This window comes from Cheilinus undulatus, linkage group 16 (assembly GCF_018320785.1).
Source record: "Cheilinus undulatus linkage group 16, ASM1832078v1, whole genome shotgun sequence".
Taxonomy (NCBI): domain Eukaryota; kingdom Metazoa; phylum Chordata; class Actinopteri; order Labriformes; family Labridae; genus Cheilinus; species Cheilinus undulatus.
The window spans coordinates 21,574,712-21,602,045 of record NC_054880.1 but is presented as its reverse complement, the minus strand read 5'-3'; the positions used below and the strand labels follow the sequence as shown (position 1 = coordinate 21,602,045).

Sequence of the window (27,334 nt, the reverse complement as noted above, 5' to 3'; positions counted from 1 at the left end):
CTCCACACATGCACATAGAATACCTTTATTCATAGCACAGACTGAATCATAGCATTTAAGGAAATAAAAGGCTGTTTTTATGTGCCTGGATGGGATTTCATTCCATCCCAGTGACCCCACCTGCAACCTCATACTGTCCAGCCATCTGCTAGTAAAAACCCTCCCTTGCTTTCCCTCTGATGTCTCCAATTTCTCTTTTTCTACTCATACTAAACCGTTGTTTTTCTCTGGATGTAGTGGTTTTGGTTTTGGTCAGCACTTATCCTCTTCCAAATCTCTGTCCTCATGTTGACAGCAGTTTGAGCCGCTGTATACTGAAGTGTCCTGAATTCTGAAGCACAGTCATCAAGACGGTCGATGGGTTATCTAATGAATAGCGTGGGTTCTCCACAAATAGCATCGGTCTGGCCCAGCCAAATGTTTTATTGCAGAGCTAGCATCCGAGTGTTTGGCATCTTCATGGTGGAGTGTGGGCGTGCCCACGGCCTTGTATGTGTCCTGTCTTATTTTCTGATTTTAGATTTTTATCTGTATGTGGGTGCATTTTGGGAAATGTTTCTATTATGTTCATGCAGATTATTTTTTTTTAACTTTTTCTTGTTTGTGTATGACATTTTTAGAATTTATTTCTACTATTTGATTGAGATTTTCTATGTTAATTCCCTGCATGTTCCAGGTATTCTATTGGGAAACATCATAGGGCCCAATAATCACCAGTGCACTTATAATATTTGGGCTGAGTACAATCTTACTGTTAGATTTGATCAGAAGAAGATGATTGTTCTCTTAGTTCACTGCTACATAAATAGAAGAAAACATTGCTCAAAAGATGAATATCCATCTCTATAAAACAAAAACTCCAAACCCTGTTGATGTAAAATCCAATGTCTTCTTATTTTGTTGATTTCAGGTCTCTAAAGTGAACGGGCTGACGCGGGCAAGCTCGGCACAGGCTGTCAGTGGTGCCAAAAAGAGCCGTGACTTCCGATTGCCGTCCAAAACTGTGAAGAAGTACACAGCCACCGTGTCCAAGGGCCACGTCACCTACACCAAAGCCAAACAGAAAGAACTGGGCAAGAAAACCAAACTCAGCAACAGCAGCAACAAACACAACAGCGCCGCCTCGGCACCATCGTCAGCGAACAATCACAATCAGCACAGCCAGCCAGCAGCCAGCAACGGGCTGGCCAACTCAGGAAAAACAGCGGCACCAGCCCTCCACAGCAATGCAAAAACCCGCAAACAGGTGCTACTATCCAATGGGCTGCACAATGGGACTGCAGGCATCCGCCTCAATGGCAGGCTGAATGGGCAGCGGCACAACACAACAGTCAAAGAGGATGTTCAGAAACCGTGCCAGCGGCAGCAGAGCCACGCAGAGTGCGCGGGTCGGGAAGGACTGCGTAACTCCAAGCGGCGCCTGGAGGTGGTGCTCAGCTCGGTTGAAGTTGTTGAACAGAAAGCCAAAACCACAGCAAACGATGCCAAGAAGGCAAAGATTCAACCGTCGCCCCTGGAGACGCGCAGCAGCAGTAAGAAGGTGGCCAATCAAGACAAAGCTGCCTCACAAACCACCACCCCTACCACTTCTCTTCCTAATGGACATGAATCAAAAGCAGCCCCCCTCTCTAAACAAACTCCACCTGTCAACCCGCTTCTACCTTCTACGCCGCCACCTAAACAAACCCAACCTCCCTCTACACCAGCAGCCAACATGGAGCCGGTGAACCAGCGACCCAAGCGGGCATCGGCCGGCAAGCTGATGTTGATTCGACAAGCACAGCAGCAGCAGAGCAGGTCTCATGGTCGCAGCTCGTCCTCCTCCTCTCCTTCATCGGGTCAGAATCAAACACAAAACCCGAGCCGTGCCAGCACTACCTCAGACCCCCAACAAACCTCTGTGTCCTCCTCCACCACCTCCTCCTCTTCTCCTCTTACCTCCACCAACACCCCTGGACAGCTCAAACCAGCAGCGTCTCGGCTAGTCGACCGGGACAAGGAGTGGGAGCGCGAGAAGGAGATGACGCGGCTTAAGGAACGAGAGCAGGAGAAGGAGTGGGAGCGCCAGCGGAGCAGTCCTGAGGGTTGGGCAGCGCTTGGTGAAGCCCCTGTCTTCCGACCAGCTCCCAGGGAGTTCTTGGACCCCCTGGTGTACTTGGATGTGGTGAGGGAACAGGCAGAGGAAGCCGGCATGTGCCGAGTGATCCCACCTCCTGACTGGCGGCCAGAATGCAAACTGAGCGAGGAGATGCGTTTTGTTACACAGGTGCAAAGGGTCCACATGCTGGGCCGGCGCTGGGGCCCCAACGTGCAGCGGATGGCCTGCATTCGGAAGCACCTCAAATCTCAGGGCATTACCATGGATGAGCCACCAGTCATTGGTAAGAGAGCAGAACTGACAAAACAAAGCAAATAAGATTTACTTTTACAGCTGTTCACTGCAAAACCTCAAAATTAGCAAGTGTTTTTGTCCTGTGTGGTAAGAAATACCTTTTAACAGTCATTTTAAGCCACATTCACATAAATTCACATATATATCCATATCTATCCCCCTGCCCTTTCACAAGCCTGTATGGAAAGTATAAAGCAGGAACAGCATATCCTTCTGCTCTTCCTGTGCCTACAAGGAAAGCCTGAGGCAGGGAGAGAAGCAGGGAGCAGAGCAGGCATCAGTGACAACAGAATAACATTGATGAAGTCAGACATAGCATAGAGGAGGAGCTGGGGTGGAGGAGGGTTGCAAAAGCAGCTTGCAGAGGGAGCAGCTAGGCAACAGTAGTTTAAAAATGGCAGCATGAGTACACTTAGACAATAGCATGCTTAGAGCAAATCAGGTGACTGTCAGCTGATGAGGGCATACGGGACATCAGCTGAACACATATCACAGTGCTCGACTCCATCCCCTGCCTGTACTAACTCTATATGTTCAATTTGTGGATGATTTGGAAATTTAACACTTTTTCTCTCCTCTTCACACTGAGTCTTCCCTTCTGCAGTGTCTACATTTGTCGTTCCTCTTTCACATCCTTTGTAAAGAGAAGTGACACAGCATAATAAGAGTTATAATATACAGAATGAGCAAAAAATGCCCTGTTCACCTTGCTACTTAATACTCTGCAGTTTTTAAATAGCGTTGAGATAAAAGCGCCTGGCTGTAAAAAGCGTTGGCATAAGCAGCCTGAGCATGCATCAAAAAATTTACAGTTTCCACTGGTATCTGTGCTGCTCTGAAAGCTTAGTGGCTTTCTGTGCATTTTATCATCCTGTTTATAGATGACAATAACAATGTGGAACAACTTGGCAAGAAGCCTGGTGGGCCACAAAAACATTATTTCCCCCAGATTGTCCTGTCACCTTAGATTTCTAACAATGACATCAGCCTTTTATGGGTCTGTAAACATCTCAGAGAAAATGTATGTGAGGTTACATCAGTGGGTATAGGTATTTCCTCTGGATGTTGAATTGTTTCAGTCTTGCTAGTTTGTGCTCAGAGTGTTTCGGTATACAGCAGTGTGTGTGCTGTTGGTGTGCGGCTGTTGGCCAGAGAGATCTGGCAGCCTGTGAGCCACAGCGGAGCAGCTTCGACCAGCCAGGACGCCCCTGTTCCAAATGACTTCCTTTACTGTGCCCAGCAGATCAGTTCAACATTAACGGGATTTGTATCTCTATTTGGCACAATGAAGGTTCAGAACATTCTGAGAGGTGAAAGCTCAATTGGCCGTTTCAAATAAAATGAACTGGCCTGGATGATATGGTGTTTAGCCAAAGGAGCAGATGCTCCAAGATGGCAGTCTTCTTCATTGCATTTCTGTGTTTTTCAAAACCTGAATTTAGACTAGGGGAAAAGGTTAGCCTCTTTTGGTGTAGACACCATGACTGGACCTTTGATTTGTTTATTTGTCAACTTGAAAACACACTGAATCCTATTGGAGTATTTTTTTTACAACGCTGCTAAAAATGATTAACCTGAGACGCCAGGTGGATTTGTTTCACACATCCATCTGGGAAGCCCTCAATACTAAGTGTATCTTTTAACGAAGAAATGTCGTCAAGTTCTGATTAAACTGGTGCTTTAGCAGCATCCACGCTAAGCTCTTCCGCCATAATTGCACCGGCCTCTTGTTGCTGCTCGCTAACGTCACAACTCTGCCTCACCTGAAAGTACTGCCCCTCGAGTCTGATTTGTCCTGTCACTTTCTAACCGGGTCCAAATAGTTCGGACGGAAGCTTTGCAAGATGGATTCACTAGTGAGAAACAAGGAAACGGGTGTATCCATCTGCTTTGCAAGGTTAAAAAATCATAATTTTAGCTCTGAATTAATCATTGATCTGTCATTCTCTGATGCAGGTGGCTGTGAAGTGGACCTGTCACGTTTTTTCCAGCTCATCAACGACATGGGCGGCATGCAGCAGGTGATGGACCTGAAGAAGTGGACCAAGCTGGCCGACCTCTTGCGCATCCCGAAGTCGGCACAGGACCGGCTGGCCAAGCTGCAGGAGGCGTACCTCCAGTACATCCTCTCCTATGACTCACTTAGCGCTGAGGAGCGCCTCCGGCTCCTGGCCGAGGTGCTGCAGGAGAAAAAGAACCTGGAGGCACGCCGGGGGCCTCTGGAGGGTCTCTCAGACTCCACAGCCCCCAGCGCACTCGTGCTTCCGCGCTATGAGCCCAAGAACGGGCTGGCGGGTGGGATAGTGGGAGGGGCAACGGGAAATCACCGCACCAATGGAGTGTGTCATCGTCTGAAGGAGCTAGAGGCTCAGGTCAAAGCGGGCCGGCGCCGGCTCTTCGCTCAGGAAAAACAAGGCAAAGAGGACAAGCAGCACGGGGAGGAGCAGCAGGAGGAGGACCAGGGAGTTCTCATTGACCAGCACAAATGTATTTACAAGGTGAGAGGAAGGAGACATTTGATACTTAGGAATATTTAAATTGTAGAGATAAGAGGTTTTTTTGGGGAGCCTATCTGATGTTGTTCTAGAAGAGGCCAGTCTTGACTCATAAAGTATTGTTGACAGCTTTTGACTTTGTTCAGGGTTAGTAAAGAAACATATCTGAATGTTTTCCCCCAAGGAAAATACTTCAAGCTTTGAGAAACTCAAATGCAGCCTGTCTTAAATAAAAATGTTGGCAGAGAATAAGTGATTATCACGTTGATAGCCATCATCAGGTATGCTGCTGAATACTGTTTTTTATTGGAATTTCATTGGTTGATATTGGATGTTTTGTAGCCTATGTTAGTTGCCTGTTCTGTCCTCAAATGATTCTCTCTAGCCAGATGTCTGCTATCTGAATCAAAAATCGTCTTACACATTAGGTGAAAACATCATAGAACTTTTCATAGTAGCACCTCAGAAGTATGAGTATTTGGGTATCATTCTGCTGGGTCTTTAGTAACAAAATATGCAGCGTATCTTTGGAAGGAGCAGAGCTATGTGAGAAATTGTGACAAGACGCTTCTGTGATTCTCTTTATGTTTCTCTGGTGTGAACTGCAAAGGTGTTAAATTGTTGGAATTCTTAAACAGTGTAACTGCGTGTATCAGGCTGTCAGAGTTTGTGGTTTGTAGGAGTAAGCTGCATGTGGCTGAATGGAAAAATCTTGGTTTCATTGTTAGCATGAGAAAGCACCAGTCTTCCTACCATCACATTCTGTGCTTTTTTCTTTAACATACTTTAAAGCAGCTATGTGCGGTACGGCAGTCAGTAGCCTCACTTGTGAGTGTGTAAGCTTTTGCACACATCTGATGAATCTCCACCTCCCCAGCCTGCTGCCAGCTGTGTTGATTCTGGCTGGCTGAAATGTAGGTCAGAGAGAAGGCAGCCCCAAAACCAGCTCATCCCCTCAACCCCTGGACCCGCCCCCTTTCAGACCCTGCCTTCTACGGCTCTCCCCGCCCTTCGGCTCCTTTAATCCAGCCCCTCTCCACATGGCTCCTCTCTTTCTGCACATGCCCTTGCTTTTAGCAATATCACTGAATCTGCTGCCTCTTTGCCCACTCTCTGTTCTCTGTTGTCTTTTTCTCATGCCAAGCCTCTCTGTCTGAAAAAATGTCAATTAATGTAAAGGCTAGCTAATCTTTGTGTGTGCTTAAATCTGCATGTGCAAACACATCTGCAAATGCACAGAGCATTTTCTGGCTTTACTCATGGGTGCTTGAACACAGGAAAAAAGAGATGGGAGGTAGGGCACTTCTCAATAAATCACTAAATATTATAAATAAAAGCCCAAGTCACACACACAAATCTCCTGTGTGAGCTGTATGAACACACATTTTTCTCTTTGAATTTATCAAGGTTTTTTTATTCCAGCTTACTGTCAGAGGACCAGGACGACCAGTTTGGCAAACTTTGGTCTGTTTTTGTGGTCAAACATGAGAGAAAATGTTTGCATTTTGGTTGTCTTATACCAGGGCTCATCAACTGGTGGTCTGAGGGCCACATCGGGCCCCCCACAACTTCCCATCTGGCCCCATTAGCATTATTAAATTCAGAAATATGCAGAGGAATAAATAAGTTGTATATTAAATATCTTTTTTAAAAAATCCCTACAGGTATAAAAAAACCCTCAAACAATTGCGATTAAAAAGATGTCTGGATTGATTTAATTTTTGATGGGTTTTATAGAAATCCATCTGTCACTCAAAACACACACTTAGCTAATTCTTGACTAAAACTATTGTTTTCTTTCTACTAAGGGCACTTTCCTGTCTGAGAATCAAACCTAAAGACCTGTTTCTTGAATATAGTTTTCCTTAATCAGGACAACATCAAACTCAGTGATGGAAAACATTAACAACCCCAGAGATATTTAGCGAAAATATCTTTAGATAAAATATTTCCCCCCTTTGGAGGGCCGCAGTGTAGGGGCTGACTTCACTTTTAGAAACTTTAAATGGCATACATTTTAAATAAAATACAACATTTAAAAAAATGTTAATAAGACCAATAAAATTTCTTGAGTTTTTTTATTTGAAAGTCTGGCCCCTAAAGCATCATCATGGAAAAAAGCTGGCCCTTGCACAAGTGTTTGGATGACCCCTGTCTTATACCAAAAGAAGTAGTGGGAGAAACACATTGAACTGGGCCATCAGCTGAATTGTTATATTCAACATCAGTATCAGCACTAGCTGTACATTTTGCTGTCTGTGCATGTCTACGTAATTTGTATTTGTAAAAAGCTTGTGAGCACATTTTTTAGTCATTGTTATCTTTTGAAAGGCTAATACAGAAATTATTTCTGTCTAAGATAACTCTGATAATGCTGTTTTTTCTCCATTACTCTGCACATTTCTCCACCTATCTTGAATTTGTCTCCACTCCTCCTTCTTCCCCCGGTTAACTGAACCCCTCTGTATGACCTCCCTCTGAGGAACGGAGATGTTGTCAGCAGACCTGACCCGATACAGTTTGTAACCCTCTGAGTTATAGCAGCACCATTCAGTGCAGCGACATTTGAATGGCCGTCACCATCCTGACAGGACGGGCTTGTCTAAATATGACCCATCACTTTTTCTGCACAGCTCAGATTTGAATGCATTTTTTATCACCAGTGGCCCCCAGAAGGAGGTTCTATTACACTTTTTCTATCAGGAGAACAAAGTGCACGTCAAGGCTGTAATTAACTCTAATTACAGCAGGAAATGCCAGATAAGTGCTGCAGCTGACTTTCATACAGAGCGTCTTGACAGGCCCTTACTAGGTCACTTTTTTACTGTATTATTACATTTTTTGCAATTAGAATAGCTACAGGGTTGTAAGATAATGCATTTAAATGAGGTCGGTCACATTTTGAAAGCATCTGGACACCTGGAGAGGGAAAAATGGAAAAGAAAGACAAACTGTCGCTGGGAGGAGAAAGAATCCACAAGGTCATCTTTCAGCAGGCTCCATATGTCTGCAGATTTATGGCAACCTTCAAAGCTAAACTGTAGCAGGAGTGTCCATGAGAGGGGGGTCAAGTCCAGGGGAAATGTATACGGGATGTGTAGGGGAGAGAATGAGCCTTATAGAGCCACATGCACAGTCCATTTGTCAGACCGTCTTGCCTTTGATCATAACGCTCTCCCCACATATGGTGGGAAAGAATGAACTAACACTACTTTGACATCCAGCAAAATTTTTTCTAGTCTTGTCTGTAGTTGTTTTTATCATGACTGATGAATATAAATATGTGGAGTTTTTATTTATTTTTATTTTACACCCTCCATCATGCTATGACTCATGATGTTTGATGATTCTCTGTTTTAGGGGAAATCGGTGTCGTTGACTAACTTCTTTAGGATAGCCCGGAACTCCATGACCATGTGCTTTAACAAGGAACCAGGGGCTGCTGAGGTCGAGGTGAGCATGCTGACGTCTTCATTTAACAACTTACATGTAATCTTAAGGGCCAGTATAGCTATGTCAATGTCAGGATCCACTTAAAAGCATAATATAAAAACTTATTTTTTTCATTACTAGAAGAATTTTAGAAGTTAATCAAATCATTTTGAAGGATTTTTTTTCTTACCAACTAGCAGCAATACACTGACAGAATTACTTTAAAGGACACATGAACCTTGTCATGTTTTCTTCCAGTGATCATTTCTCCTTTCTTTTTTGTATTCCAGCAAGAGTACTGGAGGATCGTAGAGCAGAGAGACAGCCATGTGGCAGTGCATTGTGGGAAGGTGGACACTAGTACACATGGCAGTGGTTTCCCTACAGGAAAAGCAGAGCCATTTTCAAAGTTAGTAGCTCAGAACGCTTTCCCCATGCTTACTTTAAACTGCGCAAGTGTTTGTCTGTTCAGACTCTGGGCTATTAAACCTGAAGTAAAACATTTCTTCAACTCTCTTCCTCAGACATGGATGGAACCTCACTGTTCTCCCTAATAACTCTGGATCCATTCTGAGACATCTGGGTGCTGTGCCTGGTAAGAACAAATTGAATTTTATCTCTGAAATGCTCTAAATAATGGAGTATATATAACTTAATAGCTGCTTCTCTTAAGATTGTGTACCTCTGATTGTAGTAAGTATTAACCTCTGCTCTTTTCTTCCTCTAACTTCCTCTGTGTCTGCAGGGGTGACCATTCCCTGGCTAAACATTGGCATGGTCTTTTCTACCTCATGCTGGTCTCGAGACCAAAATCGCCTTCCATATATTGATTACTTACACACTGGTGCTGATTGCATTTGGTATGTACACTCACTGGATGGTTCTGTCTTTAAATATTTAAGAAATGCAAAGAAAACCCATTAAAAAGTGGCTGTAAAGTCAGCAGATGTCCACATGTATTGATGTCTCTGTCCCTGTTTTTTCCTCCAGGTATTCAATCCCTGCTGAGGAGAAGGCTAAGCTGGACAAGGTGGTCCATACACTGCTTCAGGCCAATGGCACCCCAGGGCTAGAAATGTTGGAGAAGAACATCATGGTAAATTATTTTGTTTGTGCAAACTATATAACTAGAAATATTGATAGAGAAGCATATAGATAGAGAAGTGTTTATTGGTTTTCGTTGGTTTTATTCCATCCCATTAAAACAACAAGTATCCTAAAAGGCATATGAAAGAATACAGCAATTGTATTTCCCTTCCTTCCTATCTGCAGATCTCTCCAGAGGTGCTGTGTCGTGAGGGCATCAAGGTTCACCGCACGGTCCAGCGGAGTGGTCAGTTTGTGGTGTGCTACCCCGGTGCCTTTGTCTCGAAAGTGTGCTGCGGCTACAGCGTGTCAGAAACGGTGCACTTTGCCACACCGCACTGGATGAACCTGGGTTACCAGGCTGCAAAGGTCAGCATATGAATCCTGTTTTGCAGATCCATGCAAAGCTATGCCTAAGTGAAAAAAAAATCTTTATGTAGGGAATGTTTGCCACCAGGGATTGAAATGTTGCCTTCAATTTAAAATCTGAACTTGAAAAATGATTTTTTTTGCCTGTAGATAACAGATTCCTGTTCTTATGACTTTGTAATACCACCCAACACTGGCCCCCTGTGGACATTAGCAGTTACAGCTCTGATTTATGTAGAGCTGATTGAAAGTGAAATGAATAAATGATCTTAGAACCCAGAGCTTGATTCTCTAATCAGCTCATTTATTGAACTTCTAGTAGTATTTACTGCTATGAGTCTCACTGGGGGATGTATTTAGATATTCTTTCCTAATCATAAGCTATCCTTTGGACGGTTGGACCTCATTACAGCAGTAATAGAGGAAGAGAAAATGCTCTTTACTGTCATTATGGGCATTATGGTAATGGAGAAGAAATAGCAACAGATTCATAGCAGCAGCAGAGATTGCTCTTGGGAGACATAAAGTATGACATTTATACAAGGCAGTGTATCTTGGCGTACGCCTGCAACATTTTTATACAAACAGAAAACATTTGTGAATGAAGCTTTCATATGAATCCGCAAAGTCTGCACATTTAGTAATGTATTTGTATGTTAGTAAACCTGATCAGATAGATAACCAGTGTTCAGGAAGAAGTGTTCTCTTCTGAATGATTAGATTATAAGAACGATATTCTGAATCCATTGTGAATTTGTATCTAGGACCTGAAGTGTCGTCGTATAGCCAAACCCTTCTCCATGGAGAAGCTACTGTATCAGATCGCCACAGCTGAATCCAAGAGGGACAACGGCCTTCTCCTCACCACCATCTCCGCCCTACTCAAAGACCTCAGGTAGGATGCAGCTTCCTCCTTCACATACATGCACAACAAACATTACACTTCCAGTTTTCTAAACAGTTTTATCTGCAAGGAAAATTTAACAAGTGTGATTGTTGTCCAATAGGAACATAGAGATACGCCAACGGCAGGAACTTTACAAGGCAGGTTTGCTCTCCTCGGCCCGCTATGGTACCCATGATGGCAACCTGGCACCTGGGGAGGGCCGCAAGAAGCCCCGCGGGAAATGGCTGGCACTGGAGTCTTCGGAGAGACGCTGCCAGATCTGTCAGCATCTCTGCTACCTGTCCATGGTGAGACTAGACACAACGCACTGAAGCTATGTTTTTAAAAAAGCTATCATTTTAAACTGGAGACAGTTTAACCTTTTTTTATTTAAGTTTTTTTCTCTATTATAATTCCCAAAACAAATATACAGAAGCCACAACGTGTTTGTAATCAGTAGACAAAGGAAAACGGCTTCATCATAAAAATGTTGAATATCTTCACAAACCTTTAGATAAATCCAATTTGTGGTTTTACAAATTGACAAGCTTCAGTTACTGTGAATGTGTCTCATTGTAATATTCACTTAGAATGAAAGCTGAATGAAGAAATCAAGAATTTTCTACTTTTGATGAATGGACTTTATAGTTGTCTGGTTCTGCAGATCACACCAAACCATTTACACCCAGCCACTGCACATTCTGATATTTGGGGTCACTATGTTGTGATAAAGGTGGCCCTAATAAGAGGTTAACTTGTCCTAATTTGTGTGCATAAAACACAGTTGCCTCCTTCAACATGACTTTAAATGCAAGTTTATAGTTGACGACAAAGTAAGAGGCATGGCAACAAACCTAGGAAGTTTTCAACTTCTCTAACAGTCGTGACTAACTTTAACTTCTGGGTTGGAAGGTTGGATGGATGAAGGGGACAAACTTTTACTTTAGTAGAGTCCTCCAATATGAAACGTTTGCTCAGATTCACTGATCACACAGAGGACCAGAGGGCTGAAATATTCTTCTGATGGAGATTAAAAATATAAGAATATTTTATTATTTTGGCCTCTCTGGGTTATTTTTGGATGGCATTTTATCATTCATATCCAAACGATTCATAAACTGTATATGTAATGCATGTATCGTTCTGATAAAAGCTTGCTATTATAATGAAGTTAAAGCGCCATGTAGTCATTATAAACCATCTGCATTAGCAAAGGACACCAAATATGTGCATATTGACTGTTGATGAAATTATGCTTATGCTACTACTCTGTGATGATAAGAGTTCAGTCACGGCGCTTTTGTCAAGGAACACTCATAATTTGCAGTTATAAATATTTTTCTCTGTATTAGCAGTTATTTGTTAGTACATGTTCCTGCTCTTCCTGTACCAACAAGGACCAAGTGAGGCAGAGAAGCAGCAAAAACCCCAAGCAGGCATCACTGACAACAGAATGACATTGATGAAGTCAGATGCAAAAAAAGGAGGAGCTGGGGTGGAGGAGGGTTACAAAAAGCAGCTAGCAGAGGGAGCAGTGCTATTAGCCAGTTGGTGCATGGAAGCAAATCAGCATGCTGTCAGCTGATGAGGGCTTGCATGAGATTAGCTGATCTCAATAATATGACAGTGCTGACTCCATGGCCCGCTTGAACTAACACTTTATGCTCAATCTATTAAATTATTGAGTGAACTAGCTGGTAAAATTAGATTGTAGTAAACAAATATTTGTCAGATGTGTGACAGACATTTGAGATTATCTTAAGATGCCTTTATCAGCAGCTGTCTGACACTGTAAATCCAAACAACGTATCACAGACAACAGCAGATTTATGACGCCATTATAGGACGAAACCTATCAGTTTCACCTACACACACATGCATACTTCTACATATAGTATACAAACAAAGTTTAAAGTCTAAATTATAAACTTTGAAGTCTTTAATTATGCAAAAAGTGACTTTATTTCTCAAGTGTCTGTATCCCTTTTTTGCAAGACGTCCTGCAATATCCCACAGGCCTTTTACACATGTGCAAGACTGCAAATGGATAATTATTTTAAAGCTCTCTTTATCAAAGCACATAAACCGTCTTTATAACAATAGCATTCAGGTGTATAACTTAATGTTTTCATAAAGGCAAGCAGTCAGGTGTATATTCACTGTGTAAGTGGCAGACATTAGTAAACTTCTGTTTCGTGAGTAAAAGTCATTTCTGTGTTTTTGTGTCTGTGCAGGTGGTTCAGGAGACTGACAACGTTGTCTTCTGTCTGGAGTGTGCGCTGCGCTACGTGGAGAAGCACAAGTCCTGCAGAGGCCTTAAGATGATGTACCGATATGATGAGGTGAGATAGTGCTGCTCTGTTTTGCAGGGTGTAGTTCTATCTGTGTCCAGCAGAGGGAGACATCAGACACAGAATCAAATCACAGGAGTGGATTAGTCAGCAGGCTGTGATTTTTATTTTTATTTTGTCAGTGCTCTGTGTGGATAGAAAGCAAAATGATTAAGAAATGATTCAGAAACCTGCTAAAGGTTTGGGGTTTAATCTCTGTTTATTTTTCCATTCAGGAGCAAATCAACAGTTTGGTAGACCAGGTGTGTGGCCGGGCAATGTTGAAGAATGGAGGCAACGGTGTTGGTAACGGTCCAGTTGTTGTCAGTGCAGGAGGGATCGACCCCTGCATCAACCTAAGCCCCGCCAAAGCATCCCCGGCAAAGCGAGGCCCCCGGAAGCGCGCTACAGTGGAGGTGTCCCTGGCCCGCCTATCCTCCAGCCACATCCCAAAGGCCGCAGCTGTGTCCTGAGGGTGGACATCGCCTCAATGTCATCACCGGCCCACATCCTGCCTCCACCCCTCCATTAGCCACAAAAACTCCCTAGTTTTTATTTTTTTACATAAAAAGAATCATCCTTCCTTCACTGCCCAATATTTTAAGACCCTGTAAAGTGAAAATAAATCTGTATTTAAGTTGGTTGCATGACTGGTCACTGTGTTATGAACCTTCAGGTGAAATTTCAGTCAAATTAAACATCTCTAAGTTTATAAAACTCAGCTTCAAAATCATGAAAAATGATTGAGGATGGTGTGGGTGTGTCTGTTGAATTAGCCGAATTAGCCATGCCCACTCAGGAAAAATATGATCCTCTCAAATTATGAAAAAATGCTACAGTCTGAATTGAGGAAAGCACTCATGCCATTAGCCTTTTTCTTGACCTTTTTTTGACCTCAGAAGAAAAGACAAAGTTCATTTTATGATGCTTTAAATTATCCATAGACCTCTGTGGCTGATAATTTTGGCAAATATTCCTCACAATGAACAGAAAAACAGCATTTAAGTTACTGTTAATTTCCAAGAAGGCAGTGACATTAGCCAAATACAGACTGTGCTGAGATGAAATGCTCTGTTATTTTATATTATAGTGTTAGAGGGGTGGGGGTCATTCCCCACTGTGGGCTGGTGACATAACAAACCACATATATGCCCCACCTAAATTAAACCAAGCCTGGAAAGAGGTGAAAAACTTGGTTTCGGTCCCAGTTTGATCTCAGTGTTTTTCAGCAACCATATTCCAACATATCTAGTGTGTTAAGACAAAAACTTTGGATTTCACTTTACAGGGTCTTTAAGATTGTTTTAGAGCTTTGAAAATCCTCCAAAAAATCGTCACCTCCCCCCTTAGTATGACAGGCTTGTTTATGAAAAAGAAGAAAAAAGAAAAGCAAGATGTCTTTTTTGCACTAGTGTGAAAGAAGAATTTTATTTTATTCTGGCTGATTTTAGAGTTGCCCTGCCCTCCCTTGAAGTCGTCCTTTTCCAACCTTTGAGCATTAAGTGTGTAACATTCACAAGAAGACTTGATAGGCCCAGTAACACCCTTTACCTCCACCCTCATCCTCCTTACACTGAAAATGGGTTACACGTGTTACCTTCTTGTTGCATCACTCTATCCTGGGGCCCCCCCCTCCTCACAGAGACTGAACCCCACCCCTCTTCGTCGCTCAGCTGTGAACACGGGACAAATGGAAAGGCGGCCTTTTTCTTTTTCCTCCCTTGTTTTCTTAAATGAAACTGACATCTAGTAGTTACCCAAAGTTTCTCTCTGTCCTTGCTTTGAGGAAGAGGGGTCTTTTTAAAATTGATTTGATCCTTTTTTGATGCAGCTACTGCATTTTTTTTTTTTTTTTTTTTTTTATGAGAGGGGGTTCGGCAATGCGAGGTAAAAACTTGAAAGACAGACGATGTTGGTTTCCTGTTGGTTGGCTATGTTTTTTCCAAGTTCTATTTTGAATTTTAGCTTTGTTTTTTAATAGTTTTTTGCAAGAAGTCTTCTGTGTATTTTATTTTTTTGTCATTGTGGATGTTTCTGTTTGTCGGTGGATGTAAGATGAGGCAGAGCCACAGCTGCTGGCCTCACTCATCCTGTTAGTGTGGAGGGATCCCTCCTTCGCTAGCGAGTGAAAACCGTGCCTGATACTTAGCGAGGAGATCCATTTTATTGGTGCTGTTGGTTATTACTGTATAACAACACAAAAATTAAAAATCTTGGGGGTCGGTGCTAGCTAGCTAGCGGCTAACAGCTAGCTCATGCACCCCTCCACCCCACAGGGCAGAAAGGCTGGTCTGGCTTTTCTGGTTCTAGATGTGCAATCGTGTTAACATTCCATTCTTCCAGTCCTCTTGTTTCATCTGTACCAGTAAACATTAATTATTATATTATATTATTATTATTATTTTGTGTTCTTTTTTTACTTTTGTTGATTTGATGTGTTATCTCAAGTAGAGCCACTAGTCAAAGAGTGTAAAATGTGAACTATCAAATCCATTTTTGTTTTTTAAAATTGTTCTTTTGTTTTTTTGGCTTTTGTATTTTTTCCCTTTTTCAGATATATAATGAGTGATTTTTTTTTTTAGAGAGGAAAAAGTCACAACACAAACGCAAACAAACATCAACTTTTTTGTATATAATCCTGTAAATTTCTTTAAATACTTGAGCCTTTTTCTGGGGATTAAGGAAGAAAGGAAGGAAAGAAAGAAGGAACAAAGAGAGAAAAGAGTGCTCGATGAAGAAAAAGCCTTACATTTCCCTTTCTTCATCCATGTGAGTTTGACGCTTACAGGGTCGCTCTGGTGTATAAAAAATTTAAGTGCTGCTTATATCAATAAGAAAGAAGATATCGAGTAGCCAACGACTGCCCCCCCAAACCTAGTTTTGTTTGTTTAGCTTTACTTTTTTAAAGAAAAGGGAAAAAGAGATGTTGACAAAAAAAGTGGGTTTTTACATTTTCATTACTGAAAATTCAACAAAAATGTAGTAGCTACTCATGTTGCACTGAGCTTGCCAGTGGTGACTGTCAAGGAAAAATCCTATAATCCAGTTTGTTGGTTGTTGTCCCTCGCAGAAGACTGAACTGTTTTAGGACTATTTAATGAAATACCAAGTCGGGTGTTTTCAACATTTAAAAAAAAAAGTGGTTGTCAAGTTTTTATGGCCTTACCATATATTTTATTCTGACGGGATTGTTTTTGTTTGTTTTTCAGTTCTCTGTTTTTGTCATTTGTTTCTTCCATTTTTCTACAGTTTAAACTACTCTCTCACAGTGGGGTTTCTGGTGACTTAATTTATTAGTGCCGCATCTCGGCCTTTCCCTCCACTTGGAAAGAGTCTCATGTTGGTTATATTGACAGTTTTTTACTTTTGCAGTTTGTACTTAAGGTTTAATAAAAACTTACCGACAATTCACTGTCACTTCTTTCCAACCTGCTTGTGTCTTTTTGTGTGAGAACCTTCAAGAAGAAATGACGCCATTATCTTTATTTAAAACTCAAGCTTGAGTTACGTTACTCCTACACTTTACCATTTAACCCAGATTACAGCTCTTTGTTCACACTTAACTCTGTAGTCAACCCAGTGTTTTAATAGTGATTCAGCTTAGAGGAAATTATGACAGCTAATTTTTCACTGATTTTAAGGGTTTCTTTTATCAGTTTTCATTCTTTACTGCAGTGGTTGTTATTTCCTTTGAATATCAAGGATAAACTGAGCCCACATTCACGACCCACTGAAAAGTTTCATGATCCACTTTTGGGTCCCGATCCACTGGATGAGAACCACTACTTTAAAACTCCTGTGAGGAACTTCTAGTTTGTGTTGATTTCAGTTGTTGTTGTTGACAAACAGTTGCTATTATGTCTTTACTGGTTTTAATGTCAATACGTTTCACTTGTGTTTTGTTGGTAAGATATATTTATAACAAACATGCAGCTTTCTGTAAGAAATTATAAAGGACATGCATTACGTCGATTACCAGCATAATGCCTATCCTCAGCAGCTTTGCAGTGCTTTAAAAAATAACTATAATAATGTTAATAATTCTCTCAGTGATGGTTGCTATTGCTTTTGTAGGCAATAAAGAGGCATCAAAATTAATTTCAGTCTGTTTCACAGCCAGAACTCACAGGAGCTTTGAGTCTAAAAGTCCCGGATCAATATATTGTATTAAATTGTTGAATTCCTCAGGAAGTCCCCTTGCAATAAGCAGGCTAATTTAAAAGATGAGACAACTTGTGCATCATAGTGTTGTCCGCTGGGACAACATGCTCGTCATACATTGTTCTTTACTTTGACAAAAGGGAGCTGTAGATTTTTTATGCTGAAAGAAGCATACTCTATACCTGGCAGCTTCTGTGGGTTGGCTTGAAATAAAACTGAAAGAAAATCCATAATATCTGGATCACTAATGAGATCCCACTATGGCTAAATTAGAAGAAACAAATTTATTTCAAAATTATTTTTATGCTTTGAGGAGGAAACGTTGGCTATTGCTAAAAATAAGGTACAACTTTCTGCAGCTGAAACTCAAGATGTCTCTGGAATAACACACTGAAGCAAACCCCAGGGCTCTTACTAGAACTCTTCACAGAGAACATACAGTCATGGATGAAAGTATTGGCACCCCTGGAATTCTTCCAGAAAATACACCATTTCTCCCAGAAGTTGTTGCAATTACAAATGTTAAGGTATACATGTGTTTATTGTCTTTATGTGCATCGGAACAACACAAAAAATATGAAGAAAAAAGACAAAATTGACATAATTTTACACAAAACTCAAAAAACAGGCCGGACAAAATTGTTGGCACCCTCAACTTAATATTTGGTTGCACACCCTTGGAAAAAAATAACTGAAACCAATCACTTCCTATGACATCGACAAGCTTCTTACACCTCTCAACTGGAATTTTAAACCACTCTTCTTTTGCAAACTGCTCCGGGTCTCTCAGATTTGAAGGGTGCTTCTTGCAACAGCAATTTTGAGATCTCTTCATAGGTGTTCAATGGGATTTTGTCTCCGACCATTTCTTGGTGTTTTTTGAGGTTTGTTTTGGGTCGTTGTCCTTCTGGAGCACCCATGACCTCTGATGCAGACCAAGCTTTCTGACACTAGGTCAAGGCACCCAGTGCCAGAGGCAGCAAAACAACCCCAAAACAACATTGAACCTCCACCATGTTTGACTGTAGGTACTGTGTTCTTTTCTTTGTAGGCCTCATTCTGTTTTCTGTAAACAGTAGAATGATGTGCTTTTCCAAAAAGCTCTACCTTAGGCTCACCTGTCCTCAATATTTTGTGTGTTGTTCCAATGCACATAAAGGCAATAAACACATGTATACCAAAAACATTTGTAATTGCAACAATTTCTGGGAGAAAATGTGTATTTTCTGGAAAAAATCCAGGGGTGCCAATACTTTAATCCATGACTGTATGTTAAGAAAAGATATTTTAAAATTCTCCAATTCCAAAGATAAAAACAACCTTCATTTTGTTCATCTCCGTTGATCCCAAAACAAAAACTACTGACCAGAGTTGATTATTCTTCGTCCTTGAAAATAAAGCCAATGGAGAAGTGCAAAATTCTTCAGTTCCTTGAAAACCAGCTGAGGCTGGCTGCCGACACAAAAATTTCAGATTTATACCTGAAATTTGTATTTTTTAAGCCTGGTTAAAGAATGATTTTGGTTGGAGCAGTTAATGTCTTTATAGCACAGTATGGTGATGATTTTATTAAAAACTGGTACATTTTGCATTGAGTAAGGAAATTTATTTAAACATTATTCATACAATATAGCTTATATGACTTCAAGCTTCTGTGAGATCAGTTAGAGGTCAGCTAGTGACATCACACAATATGACTGGCTGTACATCAGTTTGATGACATAGCACACTGTGAATGGCTGTACTTCACTGTAGGTGGAAGAGATTAAGGAAGTGGTATACAAAACCTGGAAATCTAGTGTTACATTATAAACACCTCAATATACATTTATTTTTTGTTAATATTATCTACATGTAGAGTATCTGTGTGGTTTGTGTGCATTTACAGTTAAAATAATTTAGAATACATAGTATAGAGGTCTATTAATACACTGTAAAACAGCAAGTGACTAAGCTGGGCTTTATTTTATCATGGAGGTTTCATTTTGAAATTTTTACCTTTCCCATTGGGTCACATGTTCCTCGGAAAAAAAAAAAAAAAATATATATATATATATATATATTTATATATTTTTTAAATTTTCTGTTTTGATGATTGACACATTATTTGATTAGTTTTTGCTTGTTTTTTCAGGTTTTATTTTTTTTAAGAACAGGAAAACAGCCATGTTTTTTTTTCTTTTTAGTCTTACCTTAAGACAGCTTTTTTAATAAGGTGGCCTTTCAAATACAACTCAAAAGCCCCCGTCAGTAACCAAATGTCCAGTACTTTCTGTATTCTTTGTTTTTGTTTGCCCTATTTTTGTCATGTCTAGCACCATCAGCTACGTGACCCGTTGACTCCTAAAACTCCCCCTACTCGTGGATGAAAATGTGCATAAATTTCAATTTTTCTTTTCTTAATTTCTAACTTTAATTTTTTGGCCTACATTTGTATGGAAGCTCCGTTATGATTATTCTGAGAATTGTCAGGTGTGGGATGTTGAAGAGGCGCTTGTGTCCATTAAATCTTCGAGTCTTTTCTCATCACATGAAGCAGTGAGGGCCTTGCAGCTCTTCATAACCTTGCTTTAAGCACACTGGAATGAATGCCACACATCGACACAGATATTAACTCTTCACAATAAACAGACACATCCACCATCAGCCTTCAAATGTCATTTACTCTGAGCAGAACACTTGTATTGCTTTGCCTTATTTTCCAGTTAAAAACATTTAACTGTAATAATGAATATATACATGGTATTATATTTCCCCCCCAGAGAAAACCCCACTCTTCTCCTTTGGAACAGTCTCACTCAGTCACTCAGTGTGTCAGTTTTCCATCTGTACAGAGCGCAGGCAGCAGGACTCTAAATCAGAGTGAGCAAGGGGACTCATAGCATGCTCCAACACTAAATCCTGCTCACATTTCATACTCCAAACTGTTCCTGAAACGCTTCAGATGAAAAGTAAAACAATGCTGGGGGAGAAACATTTATTACCAACAAGTCAGAAACTGTAGGCAGGGGAAAAGAAGAAAGGGAGGAAGGAGGAACGCTGTCACATCGCACAAATGTCAACATTTCTGTACAAAATAACGTGGATACAGTTAAACCTTCTGGGTGTCATCCAGTGCATAGCACACAGTCCAAACAGGGATTTGGTCCTTGCTCATAAAGGAGAAGTTCACCCAAATATTATTGGTCAAAGGAATGGCAATGGGTAACTCTCCTCTGTGTGTGTGTGTGTGTGTGGGGGGGGGTGTGTTTGTGGGTGTGTTTGTGTGTGTGTGGGTGGGTGGGTGTGTGTGTGTGTGTGTTTGTGTAAAATCATTGATATCTTTGGGAGGCTGATGTCGCTGAAAACACTGAAACATGTTCATTCTTAACACACCATAAAAGCCTGGAGACTTTCAGACTCTACCGCCGTCACATCATAGGATGAAGACTTTTGTGGTGAAATTTCAGCGCATCAAGAAGTTGTAGAATAACAAAAATAAAGCCATGACAAACACAATGAAAAGGAAGTTTGTTGATTTTTGGAACAATGTGAAGCTCAAAAAGGGAAAATGTTTTATTTGTTAAGGACTTTATATCTTAAAGTGGCCTCTTTGTCCTTATCTGTGTCATTAGCTGTCGGCTAAGGGGCGCTTCTTATGTTAGTTAACACACACAGCCATTATGTTAATCTCTCTAGCCACTTCCTTTAAATTTCACCTTGGAATTTTGGGTAAAAAAAAAAAAAAAAAAAAAAAAAAGGCTCATTGGTTTTAGTGATGATCATTATTGAGTCATTTCATTCTCCATAGTTCTATTCAGTACAAACTCAATTTATTTCATTCCTCCTCCACCACTTTCGTCACATATTGTCAGTACGTTTACATGCTGTTAGAAAAACTTACATTGAGTTATTCCAACTAAACCTGGACTGTACAGAAACAAATCTACTACACCTAGACAATGCAGTTGAAGATCAGTTACTCTCAAATGTGTACACCTCAGTTCCACCCAGACTAGACTTGGCTTTTTTCGCAGTATCCATACAAAACTTTGACCCCAAAGTCAAACACATAAATGCTCAGCATAGCAGCAGTCATGCCGTCATCTGCCGTTGGATATCACTGTGAGCAAGGATGATAGCCGCATTCTAGAGGCTATTTTAAATTTAGTCTTGTCTTCAGATTAAAATGAATTTAGTGTTAGTCATTACCTCTGCCAAGGAGGTTATGTGATCAGCAGGGTTTGTTTGTTAGCAACATAACTCAAAAAGTTATGGACAGATTTTGATGAAATTTTCAGGAAATGTCAGAAATGGCATAAGGAAGAACTGATTAGATTTTGGGATTGATCTGGATCACTGTCTGGATCCAGGAATTTTTTGAAGGAATCTTTACTATTGGGAGATAGGGCTAATGGCGGAGGTCTGCACTCTCTGAGTGCTTTTCTTGTTTTAATTCTTGATTGTGATTTGATACACGATTACTCCTTCGCTTTCTTTTATTCCAAAACTAGGGCTGAACAATTCTTTAAAAATATCACATTCTGATGACTTTGACGCGTATTGCAAATTGGATATGAATTGTTGCATTGAAGGGGTTTTGTCATTCTCATATTTAATAAGAAAAAAGTACAAAAATTAAGAAGGTAGGATTTTTATTGACTATCCTAAAAAAAAAATGTCACTTGAATGATTGCATATATCATGCATAATATCTCTGCCACAAAAAAAGTTTAAAACTGGTATTTTAACACAAATTTCAGGTCAAAGAAATATTGCACCTTTTGTGATTTAAAAATTGCAGCAGGCCATATTGCAATTTAATCTAATTTTCCATTAATTGGCCAGCCCTAATTGACGTTTAAAATTTTTTCATGGTTTAGTTCATGTCTTAATCTTCAATCTACCTATTAACTCAGATCTTTATCCAAACAGGAAGTCAGTTACAGTTAGGTTAAGACACTATAAAAATCCATAATGTCACAAGAACAACTTCAAATGCAAAATGTAGAATTTTAAAATGCAATAAAAAGTGTCACCCTTAATAAAAATGTTAAATACTTACATTAATGCCTGATTAACACTTTAATTACTTTAAAACACACTGACGAAAATACTAGCATATGTTAATGCTCTCTCTGCTTCTCTGATTGTCTTTTATTGATTATAGACACAGTGGAGAAATATAAATTTTAAATGCTCAACAGTATAGCAGTAACATTTTAGTCTTGTTTTAGTCTCCTTGATAAAGAATTAAACATATTTTCCGTCAGAGATTGTATCATCAAAGATCTATTTATAGCTAGTCTTAGTCTCATCCTTGTGGAAATAGCCACTGAACATTTTTAGTTATATATTTAGTCAAAATTAACACGGCATAATTTGGAATATACAGTACAATAGCTGGCAAGAGTTGGGCATAGCTCTGGTGCTTGTGTGCTGGGACAAGAACAGTAGTCCATTTACATCCCACTGAAGCTTTAGCTGTAGCTTGACTTGTCTGATCATGTAAACGAACTGACTTTTTCTCTGTGCTTCTTCTGCTCTTTGCGTAGCAGCACACAGTCCACAGTATTTTAATGATCAGACTTTTGCTAACAATTAACGCTGCAAGACCTTTCCTTTTAAAACTGGGAGTTTGAAATCAAGTTTAACATCAATTAACAACCGAAAGGTTAATTTAAGTAAAATGTGACATCATATTCCTTCAAGATACATAGTGCACAACAGGTGTTAGGGTTAGCTGTTCTGTGTCCAGATGGGGAATCTGCTGTTCTTCTTTTGAAAAGTCATCAAGCCATTGAATCTCACATAAGGAGTGAAATAGTTGCACATTGATACTTTAGCTTTGCCTGCTGCCTTCATAAATCTCAGACATTCAGTTCCTCTAGTTGGATGGCAACTGTTGCACTCTGGTTTATTATACAAATAGAAGCAAAGACTTGCTGAGTTATGAACTACAACTGACTTTGGCACCAGTGTCATGACGACTTGAGGAGCTATGAAGCTCTGACTGCTCTCCTGCTGCAATAAACAACTTCTAAGTGCACTGAAATCATGTATAAACAAACTCAGATGTACAGACACACAAATAGCATTTACCCCCTGATTTTTAAGGTGGTGCAATGGACACATTTCCAATGCCTGTTCACATATTGCTTATTTATATGAATATAATGCAGTGTTTTCACACTAATCAGCCTCTGAAAGATCTCCATGTACCTGAACTCCGTCTAGTCTATCAGCTATACAGTACTGTGTGGTTTAAACCCCACTGCCAGGTGACTGCCACTCAAACCATGTTTATCAAAGCCTATGGCACAGAATCTTATAGGTAGTTCATATTAAAAAACAGAGGATACTGATCAGAATCCATTTAAAGAAATGCAGCTGACTTTGGAGGTTCAGCTTTTACATCAAGGTATCAAAACTTCATCCATGTGTGCCATTGCAGGCCATGTGTACTGGGCTCTGTGCAGATTATTCTGCATATATTTAGCAATGCCAATTACAAATAAAACTGTAGTGATTGTATGCTTTATTAGCCACAGTTGTCAGATATTAAAGAAATACATAATGTGACAGAGAAGTGTTTTAGTTAGTCACTATATAAAAATATTGGATTAGTAGTGAAAAGTGTTGCTGATTTAGTTTTAAGTTTGATTTCTAAATTCTGTAAGCATTAAAATGTGTCTCTTCTCTTGATTCAGTGGGAGCAGCTTATGACGGAAGTACTGAATTTGGGTGATTTAAACCAAAGTAAGAAGTGCAGCCTCGCTAAAGTGAATAAAACTTTATATATTTATGCATCCTTCTGTTATAAATAAAACAACAAAAACATGCCAGAGCAGGTGATAACCTTGGAAAAGAATGAAAAAGCTCAGATAGTAACATAAAGAATAAAAATAAAACTGCAGGGAGACACATGGATGATTTTTATGCTGTCTTATCCACTGCTTTCATACAACAGAATATTGGAGAATTCTCAGATTATTCTCACACTATTTATGTGTATGTTAAGTGATTCAATGCTAAAATGCTTAAAGGAACTCAGAGCTAATTCACAGGATTCAATTGGAATTGAAAACTCACATCTGTGGGCTTTTAAGGCAAGGTCATGTGGCAGTTAGTGCAACCTCAGTGTGTTATTTTCATGTTTTTAAAAGAAGCCAATATTATTCTGTATCATTTTGATTCTGCAGCTCTGTGTGCATGTTTGTGTTTCTCTGTGTGTGAGCCTGTGTGTAAATCCAGTCCTCTCCTCCTCAAACCTTTGGCCTGCTCTCCTCAGAGTCTTTGCTGCTCTGCTCCTCCTGCTCCGCCGGTGCTTTGTCCACCAGCGCCGTATCAGGGTGCACCTCCTCGTCGTCCAGGGTCACCACCACGGGGGGCCTTCTCCTCCGTCCTCCGATGCCTCCACCTCCTCCTCCTCCCTGCTCTGTCTCCTCCTCCTCCTCATCGTCATCCTCCTCCCCGGCCTCTGTGTCCTGACTGGCTGAGTCAGTGCAAGTGGAGGAGAGGGAGGAGAGCTTGTGGCGGAGCTCGGCCTGAGTGGGGACCTGGAGACTGATCTCTGTGGTGAAAGACTCGACGTCTGGGCCTGTAAACAAAGTAAAGACACTTCGATAAACCATTCCATTATTTATCATCATAGGCCAGTCCCTCCAAGATTACAAAGGCTTGTTGTTGAATTGCTGAATTAAATAAATGCATTTCCAGGTTTGATGTTCAGAGGTTTTTGTTTTCTGTGAAACACTTCACATATCCACAGAGAGAGACTGGGACAACGCTTCAGTGGCCATAAGCCAAGGCTGACATAACTGTGTGTCCTCTGGCATCAGTTCTGACTGTTTTCTGTGTCAAAATGCCAAATTAAATGAGGAGAAGAGTAACATTTCAATGAATAGCCACTGAATGTTTTTAAAGTCTTGTCGCTTCTCTGACAGAGAAAGAAGTCAGAGACACCCTGGGTAAATTATGTACGGGGGATTTCTTTAGCTTTGCTAGCTTTAGCTAAAGCTAAAAGAGCCACATTAGCTGCATAGTTAATGTTACTACATAAACCTATGTAGCTAAATTAGCTTACGCAATGTAAGCTTTGGCAAATGTAGCTAAAGCTAATGCAACTGCATAAGCTACTTAGCTAGAGTATGTATCTTCTGTAGACCTCATGTTGGCTTTGTAGCTTTGCTAGTAGGCCTATGAGCTTTGTGAGCATTAGCTTTAGTTACATAAGCTACGTAGCTGTGATATCTCCTTAAACGGATTTACACAAGCTATGTTTACTACCAAAGAATGTTTTCATGGAGGATGAGCTTTCTGCCTGAAACTTTATTAAACATTTTGTGATTAGGTTTTGAAGATCAAGATTTTAACTTTAACCCTTACCCTAACGTAATTGATATGAACTCTGCAACCTTGAATCTGACTGTTAGATATCACTAATATTCCTGTTTTTCATACTGTACCTGCTTGCTGTTAGCAAACACTAGAATACGTCTTAGAATAAAGCCCAGTTAACGAAATAAATAATCGTACATGTTATAAAAAAAAGTAATGTAGCCTATTTCTAACATGGCTGTTTCCATTGTGCTTTATCTTTTAAATGACTTTGTGATCTATATGGGGAAACAGTTTAGATCTGGCCTTAGGCCAAAACCTCCTATCTCCATTTTTGATTATTCTTTGTTTTTTTTTTGTTTTTTTTTTAATATATAAATCAGTACTATTGGTCACCCTTTACATGTATCTGTTTCGTTTTAAACCAATACATGAAAAAAAGATACTGCCTATATTTGAAAAATACTTTGCTTTTTTCATTCTCTAAAAAGTAGTTGTTTTGGAGATAGGAGGTTATGGCCTGTCAGAACTGTTATGCAATTATCAAAAGTAAACTTGGTTCTCAGTACTGATATATAATGCAGTAGTATCCCTCTTTCTATTCTTAATACATACATTCACTTCACTTTTGTTAAATGTTACAAATAAAATAACAGCAACATTTATTTTCAGTCTTTTTTTTCTTAAGCGGGAAAGAATATCAATAAAAAGTCATAAATCAGGTTTGGTGTGAAAATCTGACATTTTATTTTTAGGCTGTCTTTCCCATCCCTAGTTTTGAATATTATAGAAGTGCAGGTAGTGGCATAAATAAAGTACATAGAACTAGACTTCTTTGTAATAGTTGCAGAAATGGTGCAGTGAAAACTGAATGCACAGGGATTTATTCAGTTTTCTTTACATTAGGTACAACTTCTTGAGAAGTTATTTTTTCTGCACTTTTGACCAGATCCTAAAGGAGACAGAGCTGCCCTGATTTCTGGAATGACTTCATAAGTTTTTCCAAGTACGCTTGAAGCTTAGCCTCAGTAGAGTTATAAATTGTAGCAGAATTATGGGAACTAGTTTATTTTTAGATTAGAACAAGCTGTCAGCGAGATGCTGTAGGTTGTTCTCTGTCACAAGAATGTTCCCAAGCAGATGTGGACAGATGGTGTTGATGCATCGTGTCTAAACATTGAGCCTGTCAATCTTCTGAGTCACAGATGTCTGCATTGGTAAATTATTTGATACAATACTTTAAAAAGTTTTTTTAATTAGGAAAAAAAGTTTATTTGTGTTATCATTGATTGTATAATATTTTATGAGGGTTCTTTTGTCCACTTACCTGCGACAGGTGATGCAGCGCTGTTGTCCTCTCCCCCGGAGTGCAGAAACACATCCAAGGCTTCATGATCAGACATGTCCATCAAGTCCATCTGCTCCAGCATGTCCACGTTCACCTCCATGGACGACATGCTTCCTATTGGCTCTGAATATGACAAGGGACAACAAGATTTTAACTTCAAATAAGATGAGAGCATTCAGAGGGCAGCGGCAAGGGGCTGAGTCCAGGAAGAGAGGCACTCTCACTCTTAGTCAGATCAAAATGTGCAGAGCAAAAGCAAATGGAGCTCATTCAGACTATGAAGCATTGGAAATGGCTTAGCTAAACACTTCCATCCACAGTCCTATCACAAGTCATGGATTGGCGGGTGCAGCTGTATGTTAAAGCTGTACATAAAGGCGACAAGCAATACCTAGTTTGTTATCAGTGGATAGTTTATTTTAATCTCATCTGTACAAATGTCTTCTGATGAAGTATCTTTCCTCCACACATAGTGGCATTTTAAACTTCATTGGGGCGAATAGCATCACTGTTTTG

At 40.2% G+C, this 27,334-nt stretch overlaps 2 protein-coding genes across 6 annotated transcripts in view; one reads left to right on the top strand and one right to left on the bottom strand.

Moving 5' to 3' along the window:
* Nucleotides 1–13,632, top strand: part of jarid2b (jumonji, AT rich interactive domain 2b) — a 144,741-nt gene extending 131,109 nt beyond the window's left edge. For both annotated transcript variants that reach the window (XM_041808764.1, XM_041808763.1), the window contains exons 7-18: nucleotides 911–2,381; nucleotides 4,349–4,890; nucleotides 8,248–8,340; nucleotides 8,610–8,728; nucleotides 8,844–8,914; nucleotides 9,065–9,179; nucleotides 9,310–9,415; nucleotides 9,592–9,774; nucleotides 10,539–10,669; nucleotides 10,782–10,968; nucleotides 12,895–13,002; nucleotides 13,227–13,632. In XM_041808764.1, coding sequence (XP_041664698.1) covers nucleotides 911–2,381; nucleotides 4,349–4,890; nucleotides 8,248–8,340; nucleotides 8,610–8,728; nucleotides 8,844–8,914; nucleotides 9,065–9,179; nucleotides 9,310–9,415; nucleotides 9,592–9,774; nucleotides 10,539–10,669; nucleotides 10,782–10,968; nucleotides 12,895–13,002; nucleotides 13,227–13,463 — 3,363 coding nt within the window. In that variant the 3' untranslated portion in view covers nucleotides 13,464–13,632. The remainder of the gene's footprint in view (nucleotides 1–910; nucleotides 2,382–4,348; nucleotides 4,891–8,247; nucleotides 8,341–8,609; nucleotides 8,729–8,843; nucleotides 8,915–9,064; nucleotides 9,180–9,309; nucleotides 9,416–9,591; nucleotides 9,775–10,538; nucleotides 10,670–10,781; nucleotides 10,969–12,894; nucleotides 13,003–13,226) is intronic.
* Nucleotides 13,633–21,478: 7,846 nt separating this feature from the next.
* dtnbp1b (dystrobrevin binding protein 1b) overlaps nucleotides 21,479–27,334 on the bottom strand; it is a 134,290-nt gene continuing 128,434 nt past the window's right edge. For 3 of the 4 annotated variants that reach the window (XM_041809880.1, XM_041809882.1, XM_041809883.1), the window contains 2 exons: nucleotides 26,798–26,941; nucleotides 21,479–24,730 (listed from right to left, as the gene is read on the bottom strand). In XM_041809880.1, coding sequence (XP_041665814.1) covers nucleotides 24,396–24,730; nucleotides 26,798–26,941 — 479 coding nt within the window. In that variant the 3' untranslated portion in view covers nucleotides 21,479–24,395. The remainder of the gene's footprint in view (nucleotides 24,731–26,797; nucleotides 26,942–27,334) is intronic. The other variant, XM_041809881.1, reaches the window with a different exon arrangement.